We start from the raw sequence: 15,765 nt of genomic DNA, 5'->3' as shown, positions 1-15,765 counted from the left end.
GGATGCAGGAGGGGGTGAAGGAGAGAATTTGCTGCACCAAACCCATCTATTCCTGTCCTTGGTAACTAATGCAGTTAAGCCACCCCAGTTTCAGTGCCCAGAGCTGATTTAAAGGCTGCTGAGAGACACAAATTGTAATTACAGCCAACGGCTTCCTCTAGGCTCCTCTCTGCTGCCCCTGCTCCCCAGCTGGAGATGCAGGGCCTCACACCTTCTCTGCAGTGCAGCTTAACTCTTAATCCCCAGTCAGGTGTGGATAACAGGGATGGGAGTGCTTGAGAAGAGCCAGGGCAAGCTCCTTGCTGCCTACTTCCACTTCTCCCTCCTTTACCTTCTTTTTCTGCTCCCCATGCACTGGCTGCAGGAAAACCCCAGCCTGTAACTAGGACCCCCCTGAAGCCCAGTGCCAGCCTGTGCTGATTGCTGGGCAAGATCTGGTTTTAATTCCCCACCACAGCTCCCAGGCATGCTGTACCTTTCCCGTGCCACAAGGCAGGAGGTTTCATTGGAGGTCCATCATGCCTCACCATCTCAGAGATGGGATCATTGCTCCCAAGGCAATCTCTGGCTGTTGTGTGGTTCAACCCTTCATCTCTCCCCAGCCCAGTTAACCATCCCACTCTGCTGCCCACTTAACCTGTACCCACATCAAATGTCTCTTCAGCTGAGGAAAAGAGTTCATACATGAGTCATTCAGCTGAAGGGACAATGCTTTGAAGCCCAAAAAACCCAGACTTGTTATTCCCTCCAAATCTCAGGATGCTGTTTCTGTCTGGTGTGGTATCTGGAGGGAAAGGGCTTGGATGCTGTGCTGCTTTTCCCCCCACACTTCCCACCTGGACCCAGCAGGATGGAAGCTGGAGGGTTCATTGTCTCATAAAGCTGCCTATCTCCAGCCAGCTGGGGTGTGGGAGTAGATGGGGAAGAGATGCAGGGAGGAAAGAGGAGGCAGGCACTCAATCATTCCTTTCTTTCAGGCAAGGGGTTAGTTACATTACAGCTTCTTTTCTGCACTCTTTGCATTTGGGGAGGGGGGAGTAGAAAGAAACATCAACCAGAACTGAAAAGGCTGGAGGGAGTCTCCGAAGTTCCAAACCTTGTATGCCACCCTATGAGGGCACTTCTTTCCTAAGCCCAGGGGTGGAGCAATTACACGTAACAAATTGTACATATCCTTATAATGAATCCGGCAACTGGAAAGAAAACATCAGAAATTATGACAGCAAAAAGTGGAAGGAATCAGGTTTTCCCCAGGGGAAGCTGGAAGGGCAGAACACACTGAAAAGCAAGGTTAGTCTGAGAGCAACTGGAACAGGGAGAGAGAGAACTTGTAACTGCTCAACAAAACTCATATCCTTGGATTTTCTGCTGTGGAACCTTGCAAGGTTTCCCAGCCACCACGTCTGGGTCTCTCTGTCACTGATTGTTTAATTCCCACTGCCTGAGGATCTGCCTACACCTGCCCTGACCCACCCCCCAGGTGCTGCAGCCACCCAACAAACCCAGAGCCTGCAGCCCACAGAAATCCTATTGAATGGATTTTTACTGGGATTTCAATTAACTGGTCCCAAAGAGCACAGGATTCTTCACCTTCCAGTGTTATCAAAACCATAACCCCAGCAGGGTTGTACTCTGCTGCACAGGCAAGAAGCAATTTGCTGGAACTTCAGCAACTACCACCTTGAGACCAGTCTTGGCCATCAGGCCTTTGTGACCAGTAGGGGAAATGAGACACCTCAAGGTAGATTTTAGCCTCATTAACTCCCAACAATATTTTCATCTAATTTAACAGCAGGATTATATTTCTTAAGCTTTTGTAAGTAACCAAATCATGTACAAAAAGAGCTGTACTGTACTTCAAAATGCCCTCTAAAAAAACCCCACCAAGAAGATTTGGCTTCACTATGTTCATTTTAGTACATTATATAAAGAAGGCTGGAATATTTTGGAATATCTCCTTCAATATTACTGCTTTTTTGGCTGTGAAACATTAAGGGCTGTTCAAAACCTTCACCATCAGCTCAAAGCTATGAATTCAGAAGGAGATCAAATAGAACTGTGCAAGTCTTGGCTGCAGGCCTAAATGTGGTTATAAAAAGGAGATGGGTTTAAGTGAGACGAGAAGTTTACTGAAATTTTAGAAGGGTTTTGTAAAATCAGGGTGTAGAAAATACATATGAGCAGTTTCCTGAGCTCTCTAAGAGTCTGTGGAAGGCTGGAAAACCAGCAGCTGTTGGAAGCTGTTGGACTGGAAGGTCACAGCAGCTAATTATAACAAATCAGGACAAAGAGGGATTCTTTCCTGGGTTGTTTCAACCTGTTTGAGTTTTGTTTATTTTCATCAGCACCCCTTTGTGTCAGACAGTCTGGAAAAATGCTCTCCTTTGGGAGCTCCTGTATCTCCTCCCAAGCCCTGAAAGCTGCTGCCAGAAGCATCTCCCTTGGTTCTTGGGAGCAACCCATGGGAATGGGATGGCAAGACCAGCTTTTTCAGTATCTCCAAGGACTATGCTCTGGGAAGGGGCGTATAAGAGACATCAAGCTCCCACTTCATCCTGGCTCAAACCAGGACAATATCTTAAACAAGTAAAAGCTCATGGAAATCTATTTGGGTTTTTTTCCAGCTCATCCTTCAACCCAGTGTTTTCACTCCTTTCCCAGTTAAACCACATCCCCAGCCCAAGCCCCTGTGTGCTTCCCAGTTCTCTCCCTCTCTCTTTTTCTAGGAGCCCAAGGCTTTTGCCACCCCAAAATCCAGCACTTTCCCATACTTACCCCTCTGCAGGGACACACATCTACAGCCACAGCTCCCAGCAGCTTTTCTATCTCCTTTTGAATGTTGGGGGGTTTTTTCCCCAAGAAAAATTTACAGAAAGTTGGATTTTGTAAAAATACCACAGGTGACATTGGAAGTATGTAAATACACACACATTAAGCCTATGTTTAAAATATTCTTTGTATAACAAAAGCATAACAAGATTTATACTTTTACCCACACAGCACGGAGGGTCTGGACCTGTGGCAAGTGGACAAGCAGTGCCATTCCCTTTTCTTTGGGGTAATTTAACTGAGACCTTGAGAGTGAACATCAGTTATTGAAATATGGAAGCAGGAATCAACTCAACTGCATCTAAACATAAGATACCACTGCCTGGGAGGCTTGCAAATTAGGTTATGGTGGTTCTTTCTCATTCCCCTACACATGTATATGCTGGGAGCTGAGGTGTTAAAAGGAGTTGGCTGACATGGAAAACAAAAATTAGATGGACATTTTCTTGAAGTGGCTTTGGAACAAAGAGGTGAATGAAAACTGGATCCTCTAAAGCCCTGTGTCCTCAGACCAAATGGGGTGAACTGAGAACTGTGCCTTACAAACCAAGGGATTCAGCTCAGTCCATGGGAAGCTGCTGTGAACTCCCATATCCAGAGCTTCACAGTGTTGCAGCCCACACGATCAAAAAGATCTCTTTCTGGCCTTAAATCATGAAGAGATTTCAGGTTGCTTTCAAATTGAGGACATGTTAGTCCTGTTTATGAAAATCTGAGTGATTTCAGTGGAACTGTTCACACACAGAAAATCCAGAGCATGCCCGAGGATCAAGCCTGGGCCAGCGTGGCTTGGCCATCCTTTGGTTTGCACTTTTGGCCCTGGGCACTCTGCCAACATCAATATCTTCACACCAGAGCAAAAAACGGGACCAAGGGTAGAGAAAACCAGAATTAAGATCTTAATATACAACATATTTTGTATTGACAGCTCCAAAAATGAAAAGGTTTGGCCCCTGAGCGACTCCCAAAACGTAACCTCAGTGCTCAGAGTTACTAGAGCAAGCAAATCTTTCTGTAAACTTGGGGCTTGTGCCTCTTATGGGTGGAAATTTCCTGAGCACATGGACATTAAAAAAGCACATTGACACCCATTTCTCCCTTGCAGGTGTGTTACTCCTCCCACAGATGCCAGTCAGAGCCAAGACTCATTTTTAAGGAGAGAACGGGCGCTCCCAAGGTTCCAGTCTCATTGAGATTTTCTCATGGAAAGAGACAGGAGTGAATTAAAAAAAAAAAAAAATAATAATAACAATAATAAAAGCTTTTTCCTACCTGCCAAACAGTCACAAAGGATTTGCCTGTGTTACAGTGCACATGGTAGTGAAAATCTGCTTGGAGGTTACAAGCTGCTAGTACATGTAGAGTATATCTGCAGGCTTGTAGTATGGATAGCTTTGAGCTAGTTAAAATCTCACACAGCTCAGAGAAATGCAGTGGGTTTGGAATAAGTTTACATTAATTTAAGTGAGATTTTAAAGCAGTTTAATTCTGTCCTAGGGGGGAGTTCGAGACGCTGGTTATACAAACATTTCCTGCATCTGCCTCTGCTGAAGGGAAACAAAAAAAGGGTAGAAAGATTGGAGGGACTGGAGGCAGTTTTGTTACAAATGCAGAGGAGATTCATTGCAGAGTGGGGAGGGATAGGGATACTAAGTTGGTAATAAAAGAAATGCCTCCCAGTGGGAGAATTCCCAAGCTGCAGAACAGTAAGGGAATTACTGTGACCTGTACCTCAGAGCATCTAGAAAGGAAAATATCATCACCAGGATTGTTGTGAAGTAGCTTAAACTGGGCAACGGAGAAAAGCAATTTGTTCAAGTCATTCTTGCTCTGGAAGTGATCACTGCTCAGAGCCATTTCCGTAGGTGTTTTTAAAAATTCCTTCAGATGCTTCACTGAGGGCTCCTGGGTCTGTGGCAGCACAGCCCACCCTCTGCTGCCCAGGTGTGCAGCTCTCCCTGCCACTGCCTTTGAACAAGACAAATAAAGACAAAACCATAAACCAGAACACCTCACCGTCTGGCTGTGAGAAAACCATTTCCTCCTTCAGCACACTCATATATCAGGAATATTTCAGCAGAGGCTGCCTGAGAACTGAAATGCTTCCAAAGTTTGGCTTATTGCATTTTCTTCCCATTATTCCACGTCTTACGTTTCAACTGCAAGTCCAAAAGCTAAAACGTTATCTGGAAGCACAAAATCCCCCCCCCCCCTCTACAATCTGATGTCATTCAAAGGAGGCTTCCAAGTTCAAAACATCGGGTTGGATGAGAAATGTCTGTTTAAAAAAAAATCACATCTTTTCAGCAAACCCCCCCTGGTGCTGAGGACCATCGTGTCACTCCCTGCTGCCTCCCAGGTGCTGGAAACCAACCATGGAGTTGGGCTCTGTAGCACTTGACTCAGGAGCAAAGCAGTGGGGTAGATCATCTCCTCTGGGGAGAGGGGCAGCACCCTGAAAATGCTAATTTTTATGTGTGTGACCCCAGGTCTTTGCACAGGATTTTGGAACCATTAAGGCAGCTCTCAACAAGAAGAGAAATGCTGCCCAAGTGTGGATCCCCCCAACTGCTGCCCATGGCAAGAGATTCAGCATCATTTTATCTCCAAACTGTGCTGCAGAAAGCAAAGGCAATCAAAGCTGCTTCTGGAAATACCAGACATCTTGGCCATTTGGCCAAGATCATTTGAATTGACTCTGTTCATTTGGGCTATGTGGGGAGGAGGGTGTGTTTGCTTTCTAGACTTGTTGGTTCACGGCTTGTGTCTAATTTGAAGGAAACACCCTTGTAATGACATCAGGTTTGTCCAGTGCACAAGGAACTGAAGATGGAGCATTTCCCTCCAACATTATGTCAAGTTTTGGAGTAATTTTCTTTCTGGAGCTGTGCTCACACCAAGGACAGGCTGGTTGTGTGTGCAGGTTTGCTGTTTATACACATCTATCCTTTTCTTCACACACAGCAGGGTACATACCAGGCAGCTGGGTCATATTCAGCCCAGACACGAACAAACTCATCCAAGTGGTGGGGCCCGAGGATGGAGGAATCTCTTGTCAGGTATTCAAAGTTGTCCATAATCACAGCCACAAACAGGTTTAACATCTGCAGAGGGGAAGGGATAATGCAGTTAGGGGGGAGAGGAAAAAGATTTAAAAAGAAAAAGGTGAGAGGGAGTGGGAGAGGGAGAGGGAGAGGGAGAGGGAGAGGGAGAGGGAGAGGGAGAGGGAGAGGGAGAGGGAGAGGGAGAGGGAGAGGGAGAGGAGAGGAGGCAGGGAGAGGGACAAAACCTGGAAGGGGAAAGGGTACAATTCCCTTAGCAAGGTGTGTGGTTTCTACAAGAAGCAGCTGTACCCTGGAGCATAAACTCTGCCAACTGACCCCCAGGTCTCTGGGGACACTACTGTCACTTCCTCTTCCCCTGGACACCACAAGCCATTTCCAGCTCAGCAGCACGTGGCAGGATTGCCTCAGCTTTTTGAGAGAGGGCAGTTTGGCCCATCCCTGGTGATGCCCCACTGCACAGCCCACCCCAGTGCTCACTGGCTCATCACCCATCAACCCAGAGCCTGCTGGCTCAGCACCCATCCCTGCCCCTTCCTCACCCTGGGCCAGCCCAGCCCAGCCCAGGGGGATGGAAAGTCATCCAGCATTTCTGTGTCCAGGCACAAGGCATGAAGAGCTAGGAGAAAAAACACTCTTCAGCCCAAATGTTCTATCTCAGATTCAACAATTCAAACCTTCAAAGAACTCCAGGAGGGGCAAGACACTCAAAAGGATCCTGTGCCTAATGGCTCCTGTCTGACACAGAGCCTGGATGTTTCTGGCATATAAAACATTCTCCTCTTATTAAATCCAACAGGACAAGCACAAGGATTTCAGTGGGAACAGATCAAGATGCCCAGCAGCACAGAACAGCAGGAGGGCAGGTAGGAGCCATAGAACAGAATCTTCTGATCATTTTGGTTGGAAAAGACCTTTAAGATCATCAAGTCCAACTGTTGCCCCAGCCCTGCCAAGGCCACCACTGCCCCATGTCTCTCAGCACCACATCTGAACAGCTTTGAAATCCCTCCAGGGATGGGGACTTGTCCTGAGCCCCTTCCCACTGCTCCCAGCTCCAGCCATGGCTCAGTGTGGCTTGGAGGGGGTTTCCATCAGATAGTGACAGGACAAGGGGTGATGGTTTTAAACTGAGAGAGGGGAGATTTAGGTGAGATATTAGGAAGAAATTCTTCCCTCTAAGGGTGGTGAGGAACTGGGATGGGTTGCCCAGGGAGGTTGTTGATGCCCCATCCCTGGAGGTTTTTAAGGCCAGGTTGGAGGAGGTTTTGTGCAACCTGGTCTGGTGGGAGGTGTCCCTGCTCATGGCAGGGGGCTTGGAGCTTGATGATCTTTAAGGTCCTTCCCAACCTTAATGATTCTGACACAGCTGGTTATAATGTCCCTATAAGCTTTTAAATTTCAACTTACATTTTTCAACAGTGCAAATTATATGAGAAAAACTCTGGCAGGCCAGACATCCACAAAGAGCCAGAATCAACATTTAAAAACAAACACAGTTTATCCAACTAAAACACAGAGTGCTGAAGGAATCAGCAAACAGAGCATTAAGTTCGTACAAGCTTTCAGGGCTCCATGTTTTTAATATATACGGATGAATGAAACCCTGGGATGCCACAGGGGCAAGAGCAGCTGGACAAATGATCTCAGCAGGGGCCACTGGAGTTGGTCTGTCTATACCCAGCATCAAACTGCCTCATCTACCTCTTTTTCCTGGTTAAAGGTTTCCTGATGATAGCTGGGATTAACTGCACAAAGAATTCAATCTTGTACTTGAAAGCAAACCCATGGAACTGAATGTAGGCTCAATACATTCTTTTTCTGGTACGTTTCAGAGCTGGGACTTTAATCTCTTCTTGCTTGTAGTTTAATTGGGTCCCTATCCCTGGTTTTCCACTCCTCTCTCCCTCCAGAGCAGGAGAGTGACCCAAGCTCTGAGAGCAGGGAACTTCTTCCACACACAAGCCATCAGAAAGACACTGGCACCTGGAAAAGCTCAGCCCCAGCTCCATATGATGGCCACGGGTATGAATCAAGTACAACACCTGTGGGTACTTTCATGGCTAAAGCTTTCCTGGCACCACTGCAGAAGACAATGCTAATTGTGATTATTGGAGAAAGAAAACAAAGCACAAGGCATCAAATACATGTGGTGCTCTCAGCTGCCTTCTGCAAGGGCTTCTGAACCAGTGTTGACTTGGCCATTCTCATCCTGCCCTCCCCCATCCCCTTCTTCAAAGGACCATGACAATCAAGACAAAAGAGATTAATGCTTAATTCCCAATATTAGGCCCCCCGTGAGAAGATAAACCCCTTCCCTTGAAACTAATGACTACATGACCTCTGTGGGGATTGAAGGGATTTTATCAGTGGGATGATAAATGGGTTTTAGTGAAGGCATCTTGTAATATCATATAAATCATAATTAAGGAGAAGGAGGAAGCAGAGGGGTGGTGGAAGGGAGGGGGAACCACACCAGCAGCTCCACTTCGGGAGAGATGAGGACTGACTTACCAGGAAGGAGCACAGGAAGATGAAGGACACAAAGTAGAAGTAGGCAAAATCACTGCCACATTCTTTTTTGGTGAGGCCAGAGAGTGGGTCACAGGCTCTGTTGCTGAGGCAGGACAGCATGATCTCGTGCCAGGCTTCCCCTGTGGCACTCCTGTGGACAGGGAGGGCAGAGGGTCAGCTCATCCAACCCCCTCCCCACCTGGCTGTGTTACCCAAGTAACTGCATTAATTAGGTGGAAGGTTGTGTTCAGGTGGAGAGACTCTGTTTTCATAAGGAATTGGAACTCCCAGTACCTGACATGAAGAAGGAAGGAGAAAGAGCATTTCCCTCTAGTGCAGCAAGACATTACTTCTCTTAAGCAACCAAACTGGCTCAGGTAGCCTCAGCTGTACTGGTTTTATGGAGAATAAAACCAAATTGATTTAAACATGCTCGGTACCAAGTGCAAACATAAGTAAACAGAGTTGAGATTGTTCCCTTTTGAAGTAGCTAACACTTCTGCCCTCGTGCTGGCTGCAAACCCAAAGGAGACAATGAGAAATGAAACCAGTTTTCTCCAATTCAACCTCTTGATTTCCTTTATCAGGCAGATACGGAAATACCAGCAGGGTCTGGTTTGTCATAATGACTCGGGTCCCTTTTTCAGGACAGCCTTCTGGGTTTCCTTCACCACTTCCCTCCTTCTCCTCTAATTCCTTCACCACTTCCCTCCTTCTCCTCTAATTTCTACTTCTGCTGTAGGGAGAAAAATAGCCATAAGGAAATATTCTGGGTCCGTCCTCAAAATAAATCACCTTCTACAGTGTGTGGGCATGGATCAGAAGCCAAAGGATCCCCATCTTTGCTTACTCTGTCCTTCCACATAACCTCAGATTTTCCCTTTAGTTTCTGCCCCAGGCTCAGAGGTGCCTTTAGGAGAATCCATTCCCAGGGCCAGGGTTGTTCTCAGCCATGTTCATTTGAAAACACAGCTCACAAGCCTTCCTCCTGCTCTTGGAGAAAACCTGATGCTCAGTGTAAACAAAAACAGCTTTCAGGCTACTCTGAATTACCCAGCAGGTTCCCCCACTGGTGGCATTGAGTCCCAGAGGCCCTTGTGCAGAACCTGCTTCCCTCATTGTGGTCCTGCTGCCTCTATCCCCTCCATCCCACGTGGGTCTGGAAAGGCACCAAGAGGTCTGGACATAAGACTGACTATTATCCAGCTATATCAAAATTCAGAGTTTTGAGTTGAGTGATTATCTGAGCTGGGGGGGGGGGGGCTACCTTTGCTTCCATCTACCTTCTGGAGAAGGGAAATCTTCCCCAAGTTGCTCCATTTTAGAGCAAGTCCTGCACTTCCTTTTGGCCAAGTCTGAAAGTGAAAATCTGGCATTTCATTGATTTGCTGTTTGTTTGGGTTTGTTGTTTTGTTTTTTTTTTTCCACATGAAAATGCTTTATTTCCAGGCAGAACGAGCCCACATGGAAATACTTTCACCCTGAAGCTGAGCTGGTGTTGACGTGTGAAGTGTTAACCTGTTGGCAATGCCAAAATGACCAATTAAAGGAATTCTCACTTCAAAAAAAAGTTTCATGACAAGGAGCACATCAACCAGTTAAACCAGGGGGTTTCTGTCTTGTATTAAGGGTGTCACAGCACTGGGGTCACTTTGTGGAGAGATTTAGGTGAGACATTAGGAGGAGATTCTTCAGTGTGAGGGTGGTGAGAGCCTGGCCCAGGTTGCCCAGGGAAGCTGTGGCTGCCCCATCCCTGGCAGTGTTGAAGGGCAGGTTGGATGGGGCTTGGAGCAGCCTGGGCTGGTGGGAGGTGTCCCTGCCCATGCAGGGGGGATGGAACTGGATGATCTTTAAGGTCTCTTCAACAAAACAGGTCTGTGATGCTCTGAATCAGATCTGTCACACTCAGAGATGTGCTGAGGAGGAGGGAGGAGGAACAGATGCTTTACTCCAAATACCTTCCTCAGGGGAAACCTGAATCTCAGCAGCTAAACTAGCATATGCAAAACCCAGGGCTTACTCATTGTTCCCACCCAGCCTGGATGACCTTTTATACTCCACTTGCCTGAAAAGAAGCATCAGGGCTTGGAGGAAGGTGCGGAAGTTGTTGTGCCGATTAATGGAGGTTTCATCATCCAGAGCAATGTTTCCAAATACCTGCCACAGCAAACAGAAGTGATTCAGGTCAAACACGTCCTCACATGGACGTTGTCAAGACAGGTGGCTCAAGTGGAGTTGGAATAAAAGGCAGGGAAATCATTTGTTACGGTTTAAGGGATGTCAAAGCTAAACTTCTGCCCTGAAGAGGGAGATAAAAACGTCTTGTGGAGATCAAATTGGAAAAATCCAAGGTTAATGTGCTTGGCCTTCACACAGACCCTTTCCAACCCCACGGTTCAGCTCCATCCCAGGCCAAGAAAACTTCTCACTTCTTTTCAGAGCAGCGCAGCTGGAGCTGCTGCTGGCAGGCAGCCTCTTGACGTGCTGTCCCCAGAGGCAGGGACAGAGACCCAGCTGCCCACCACCACCTCTGGAGATGCCAGCTCTGCACCTGCAGCTGCTTTGCCTGCCTTGGTACAACCAGGGCCACGTTCAACACAGACTTGGCAACTAGGGTAGAAAAGGTGGCCTTTTTTGCACTCCTAATTTACCTGACACTGATCAGGAAGAGTTCTTCTCCTCAAGCCAGGTGTTGATCCTGCTGTGGAAGCAATAACCCACCTACACCCTGAACCAGAGGGACAAAACCAGGCTATTGACTGTCAGTATGGAAGCTGAAATTTTTACCTGCATGCCAATAATGGCATAGATGAAGAAGAGCATGGCAATGAGGAGACACACATAAGGCAAGGCCTGTGGTAAAGGAGAAGGTGGCATTAATGACAGCAAATGTATATATCAACTGGTAGCATTTCATTCCTGGGCAGCTTTGTGTTCGGGGCGGGGTTTGTCCTTCAGCTGAAGGAACTGGGAGGAGAGTAGGAACATTTCTGGCAGCCTTCAGAAGACAAACCCCTTGAGTCAGGTATTCATGGACCACCCGTTTAGGCTTTCCAAGGGCTCTTTCTCCACCTTTGCAGGAAGCAGGGAAGACACCACCAGAAGCTCAACAGTGAGCACTGGAGCTACTGGCAGGCACTGGCATTTTCTAGGCATAATTGTGAGAACATTAATTTTTAATGACCTTGCTGTAAATTTAGTTTGAGACAACCAATACCCAGCCAAGAAACAAGCTCCTGCTCTGAAACAAGCACAGATTGCTATCCCAGGAGGACAAAACCAGACTGAGTTTTAACAAGAAATCAGTGAAGGCTACAATGTAATTATGTCACCCAAGCTGAGAGCAGTAGCTACTTTCCACTCAGGCTAAATGAATGGGTAATTAATGCTTCTTAATTAATAATAGCTGGAAAAAAATGAGAAGACTTGGCCCAGAGCTAGGCTGTGTGATGCTGGGGGCAGGAGAGGGGTTTTGCAGCCATAGGGAGTCCAGAAGGAAACATGGGGCAAAGGGCTGAGATAGTTTCTGCTGGACACCTAGAGACAAAGACTGAGAGCTCAGCACTGGGGAAAGGTGGACAAGCATCTCCCCACGTGTCCCAGGAGCTGTCCCAGGAGCTGTCCCAGCTCTGCTGCAGGGACACAGACCTTGGGAAGAGTTGGGATTCTGCTGAAAAATGCTCTGGCTGGGCCCATCTCCCAAGGCAGAGCCAAGACTGCACAGTCCAGGGACACTCTCCTGAGTGGGAACATCTCATATCTGGAGACTCCACATCTCAGCCTCAGGTAGAGGCTCTCCTGGATGCAGGGTTCCTTATGAGGTACAAAGTGAGAGCTGCAGCAACACCACCTCCATCCATCCCTCCCTCCCTTCCTCCCTCCCTCCCTCCCTCCATCCATCCATCCATCCATCCATCCATCCATCCATCCATCCATCCTCAGGGAAAACCTGATCTAACAAGCCTAAGGCCCTGTAGCCCCATAATCCCAGTCCCTTTCCATGAGCTGCTGGGTGGCTGGGTGGAAGCATAACACAGCAAGAGCACCAGCTGCCTGTCTGGTGTCTCCCAAAGGGACATGCCATGTAAATAAAATTCTCATCCCCAGCCATGGGACAACAGCACAGATACCTGCAGTTCTTTTCCAGGTTGCTTGTACAAAGAAGAAAACTCTATATTCCTATCTCCATCCTTAAAAACTTCTTGCCTCTATGGTCTAAAAGCTCTGATAGAAACCTCTCTCCTGACCAGCTCCAGTACAGAGCAACACTTATGTTCCACTTCTCCTTTCTGGTTCCCTCACAGGGCTGGTGTCAGGGTCTGACACTCCCAGCCTGGCATGTCCAGAACCCCCTGGCATCTCCTCCAGCTGCCCAAGAGAAACACCTTTCTCTGCTTAAAAATTCTTCTTCATTTTTGGAGAGTGCATGCAGCTCCCCGCAGTTTTATCACCTGAAATCACCTCTCTGCATTGTTTTAACTTCCCCGAGCTTGGCACAGCACCCAGGACATCAACCATCACCCTCAGACCCCAGAGCTCAGCCCAGGAGCAGGTGAGACTCTGTGCAAAGGCAGAGAAATGGTCCCAGGTTTTCCCAGCCACCCACAGGTGCAGCACTTGGGAGCCTTGCACCCCACCAGCCAGAGGGAGATGGAGTTTGCTGGCTGTGACCTGACTCCCTGACCTCCTTGTGCTTTGATTTCCCACATCAGCTCTACTTAGATATCTCTGAAAGTCCTGCAAGATGGAGCCAGAGAGGCCAAGTGCTTCCCGGGAGAGGGTCTGTGTGTGATGGGACTGAGGGGCTGCTCCTTGCAGTTGCACAGTCTATACAAACCAGTACATAAGAGCTCAGGATCAGAGCTACAAAGCCTGATTTCAGACTAAATCATCTTCTGTCTGCACTGCAGAGTGGGCACAGCCCATAACCAGAGTTAAAACTCAACAAGCTGTAGAAATGGGCTGCAAATCAGCTGAGATCTGTTATAAATAAGCAGCTTTGGGGCACTTGGGCTCTCATTTAGATCTGGAAAACAGTTGAGTGGAAGTCAAGAGCTGCTGTAAAGCTGTTGTTTGAGGGTCACTTAGTTCAAAAGTGCTGTACCCAGCTGCTGGGGACAGTCACCCCTGTGCCACAACCCACTGGCTGCCACCAGGTGCTGCAGCTGCCTGGGAGGGAAGGGCAGGAGCAAAGCAAACGAGGTAAAGCAACTGCCTGGACTTCAGAACAAAACCTTATGGTTTTTTGTCATCCTCCAAGTCCTAACAACCCCCGGGTTACACAGCTTCACAGGCTGTGTCACCAAAATGCAATGGTTTGGGTTTTGCCTCCAAGACTGAAATCTGATGAGTCCAATTTAACCTTGCACTGGCTGCAGGCAAACAGCAGCCCCAGAGGCACTGATTAGTCAGACTCCCTTTTCCTAATGCAAATCCCCCAGTCTCCCCCGGGTCTCCTCCCTCTCTACTCTGCCCTAGTGAGACCACATCTGGAGTGTTGTGTCCAGTTCTGGGCTCCCCAGTTCAAGAGGGACAGGGATATACTGGAGACAGTACAACCGAGGGCTGCAGGGGTGATTAAGGTGATTAACATCTGTCTGTGAGGAAAGGCTGAGAGACCTGGGGCTGTTTAGAGAAAAGAAGACAGAGAGGGGATCTTATTAATGTATACATGTATCTGAAGGGTGGGTGTCAAGAAGAAGGGGAGAGTCTGTTTTTAGTGATAGGACAAAGGATGGATGCAAACTAGAACACAGGAAGTTCCACCTCAACATGAGGGAAAGCTTCTTTCCTGTGAGGGTGACAGAGCCCTGGGACAGGCTGCCCAGAGAGGCTGTGGAGTCTCCTTCTCTGGAGAGTATCAAGATCTGTCTGGGTGCATTTCTGTGTGATCTGCCCTGGGTGGTCCTGCTCTAGCAGGGGGGTTGGACTGGATGATCTCCAGAGGTCCCTTCCATCCCCACCATTCTAGGATCCTATAATCCCAAAGTACTCAGCACCTGCAGGTTGCAGGGGATGTTCAGTGCAGGTCAGTGAGCTTTGCTGCAGAATGACCATTCCTGCAACCCCTGTGTCGAGGTGCAGAGAGGTCATTCCCTCAGCAAGGGGAAGCTCCTTGATACACCATGAAGGCTGCTACCCCCGTGCCCACCATTACCCTCTCCCCACCTCTTTTCCCTCCCCAAAACTCACCTTAAAAGACTGCACAAACGTCCAGAGCAAGATGCGGATAGTGTAACCCTGGCGAAGGAGCTTGATAAGTCTTGCTGCCCTGAAGAGCCTCAGGAAGCTGAGGTTGATGAAGTTGTCCTGCGGAAAGTAAAGGTTGTGTGTCCTTCAGCAATTAACGCGATTCGAAACCACAGCCCGCAAAAAAGAAATTAAAATTACCAGCTTCACGATCTAAGCAGCAAATCGGCCACCAGAAAACCTTCCAAAAGAAACATTCGTCAGTGCAGATCACTCCACATGCAGCAAGTATGAGAAAACCCCTCTCCACAAGAGCCCTCCCCTCTGCTACTGGGTCAACGAGAGAAAAGGAAAAGGCCCTTTCACGCTGTCCATGGAGGTCTGGTTTTCTTTCAGTAAGGTAGATCTTCTCCCCAGAAGGACTCAGGGAGAGGTAATGGTGCCATGTTATCATTTGGTAAAGAGTGAGGTTGTTTTGAAGTCTTGGTCAGGTGCTTTGGACAAGGAATTGAACTTAAGCCAAGGCAAGTTGCAAAGGATGGTGTATACAGCCTGTACTGTAACAAAGAAAGGCTTTGTCCAGTGAAGAGTCAAACATCCTTGAAAGAATGAGGATGTTTTCTAACCTGGAGGTTTTAAATGTTCATATAATATGTGACTGGACAAGCTCATCAAGGAGAAATGGCACCAACAAGACTGGAAGATGGATCAAGGGCAGCAAACCAATTGGGGTGGCTGAGCGTTCAGCAGCAGGAGGAGCTTTAGGAACCTGCTGAGTTTTTAAATTAGTATTAAATGTGCCTTGGATCAAAGAACTGCTGGAGACAGGTTCTGATTTCCATTTGTTTTGCCTGATTCTCCCCACTCCCCAGCCCTTTTTTTTTTTTTTTCCTTTCTTTCAGGGAAAAGAGCTTTCTTGCCCCAAGGAGCTAATCTAGAGAGGGTTCTTTCCAAAACAAAACATGCAAAAGCCAGATCCCTCTTGCCCTCCTATTTTAAGGAGAGGAAAAATATCCCCCCCTTTCTGAACTGATTCCAATGCATGTATTTGTGAATCTCTGTTCACAGCCACTGATTTGACTGAGTTTGCTAAGAAAATATCCCACTTTCAACTATCAAGCAGCAGAGTAAAAACTCTAATCATAAGGAGCTCTTGTTGGTAAAGATGAGC

At 47.6% G+C, this 15,765-nt stretch overlaps 1 protein-coding gene across 1 annotated transcript in view; it reads right to left on the bottom strand.

Moving 5' to 3' along the window:
* Window positions 1-15,765, bottom strand: part of CACNA1B (calcium voltage-gated channel subunit alpha1 B) — a 296,223-nt gene that overhangs the window by 25,420 nt on the left and 255,038 nt on the right. Inside the window, exons 33-38 of the mRNA XM_051636571.1 lie at window positions 14,598-14,714; window positions 11,193-11,258; window positions 10,471-10,562; window positions 8,406-8,556; window positions 5,806-5,933; window positions 1,097-1,193 (exon numbers count right to left, since the gene is read on the bottom strand). Of these exons, the coding sequence (XP_051492531.1) occupies window positions 1,097-1,193; window positions 5,806-5,933; window positions 8,406-8,556; window positions 10,471-10,562; window positions 11,193-11,258; window positions 14,598-14,714 (651 nt within the window). The remainder of the gene's footprint in view (window positions 1-1,096; window positions 1,194-5,805; window positions 5,934-8,405; window positions 8,557-10,470; window positions 10,563-11,192; window positions 11,259-14,597; window positions 14,715-15,765) is intronic.

The sequence above is a fragment of the Apus apus genome, chromosome 19, assembly GCF_020740795.1.
Source record: "Apus apus isolate bApuApu2 chromosome 19, bApuApu2.pri.cur, whole genome shotgun sequence".
Classification (NCBI taxonomy): Eukaryota; Metazoa; Chordata; class Aves; order Apodiformes; family Apodidae; genus Apus; species Apus apus.
Note: the sequence above shows the minus strand (reverse complement) of the source record. Positions and strands in the feature narration are given on the sequence as shown.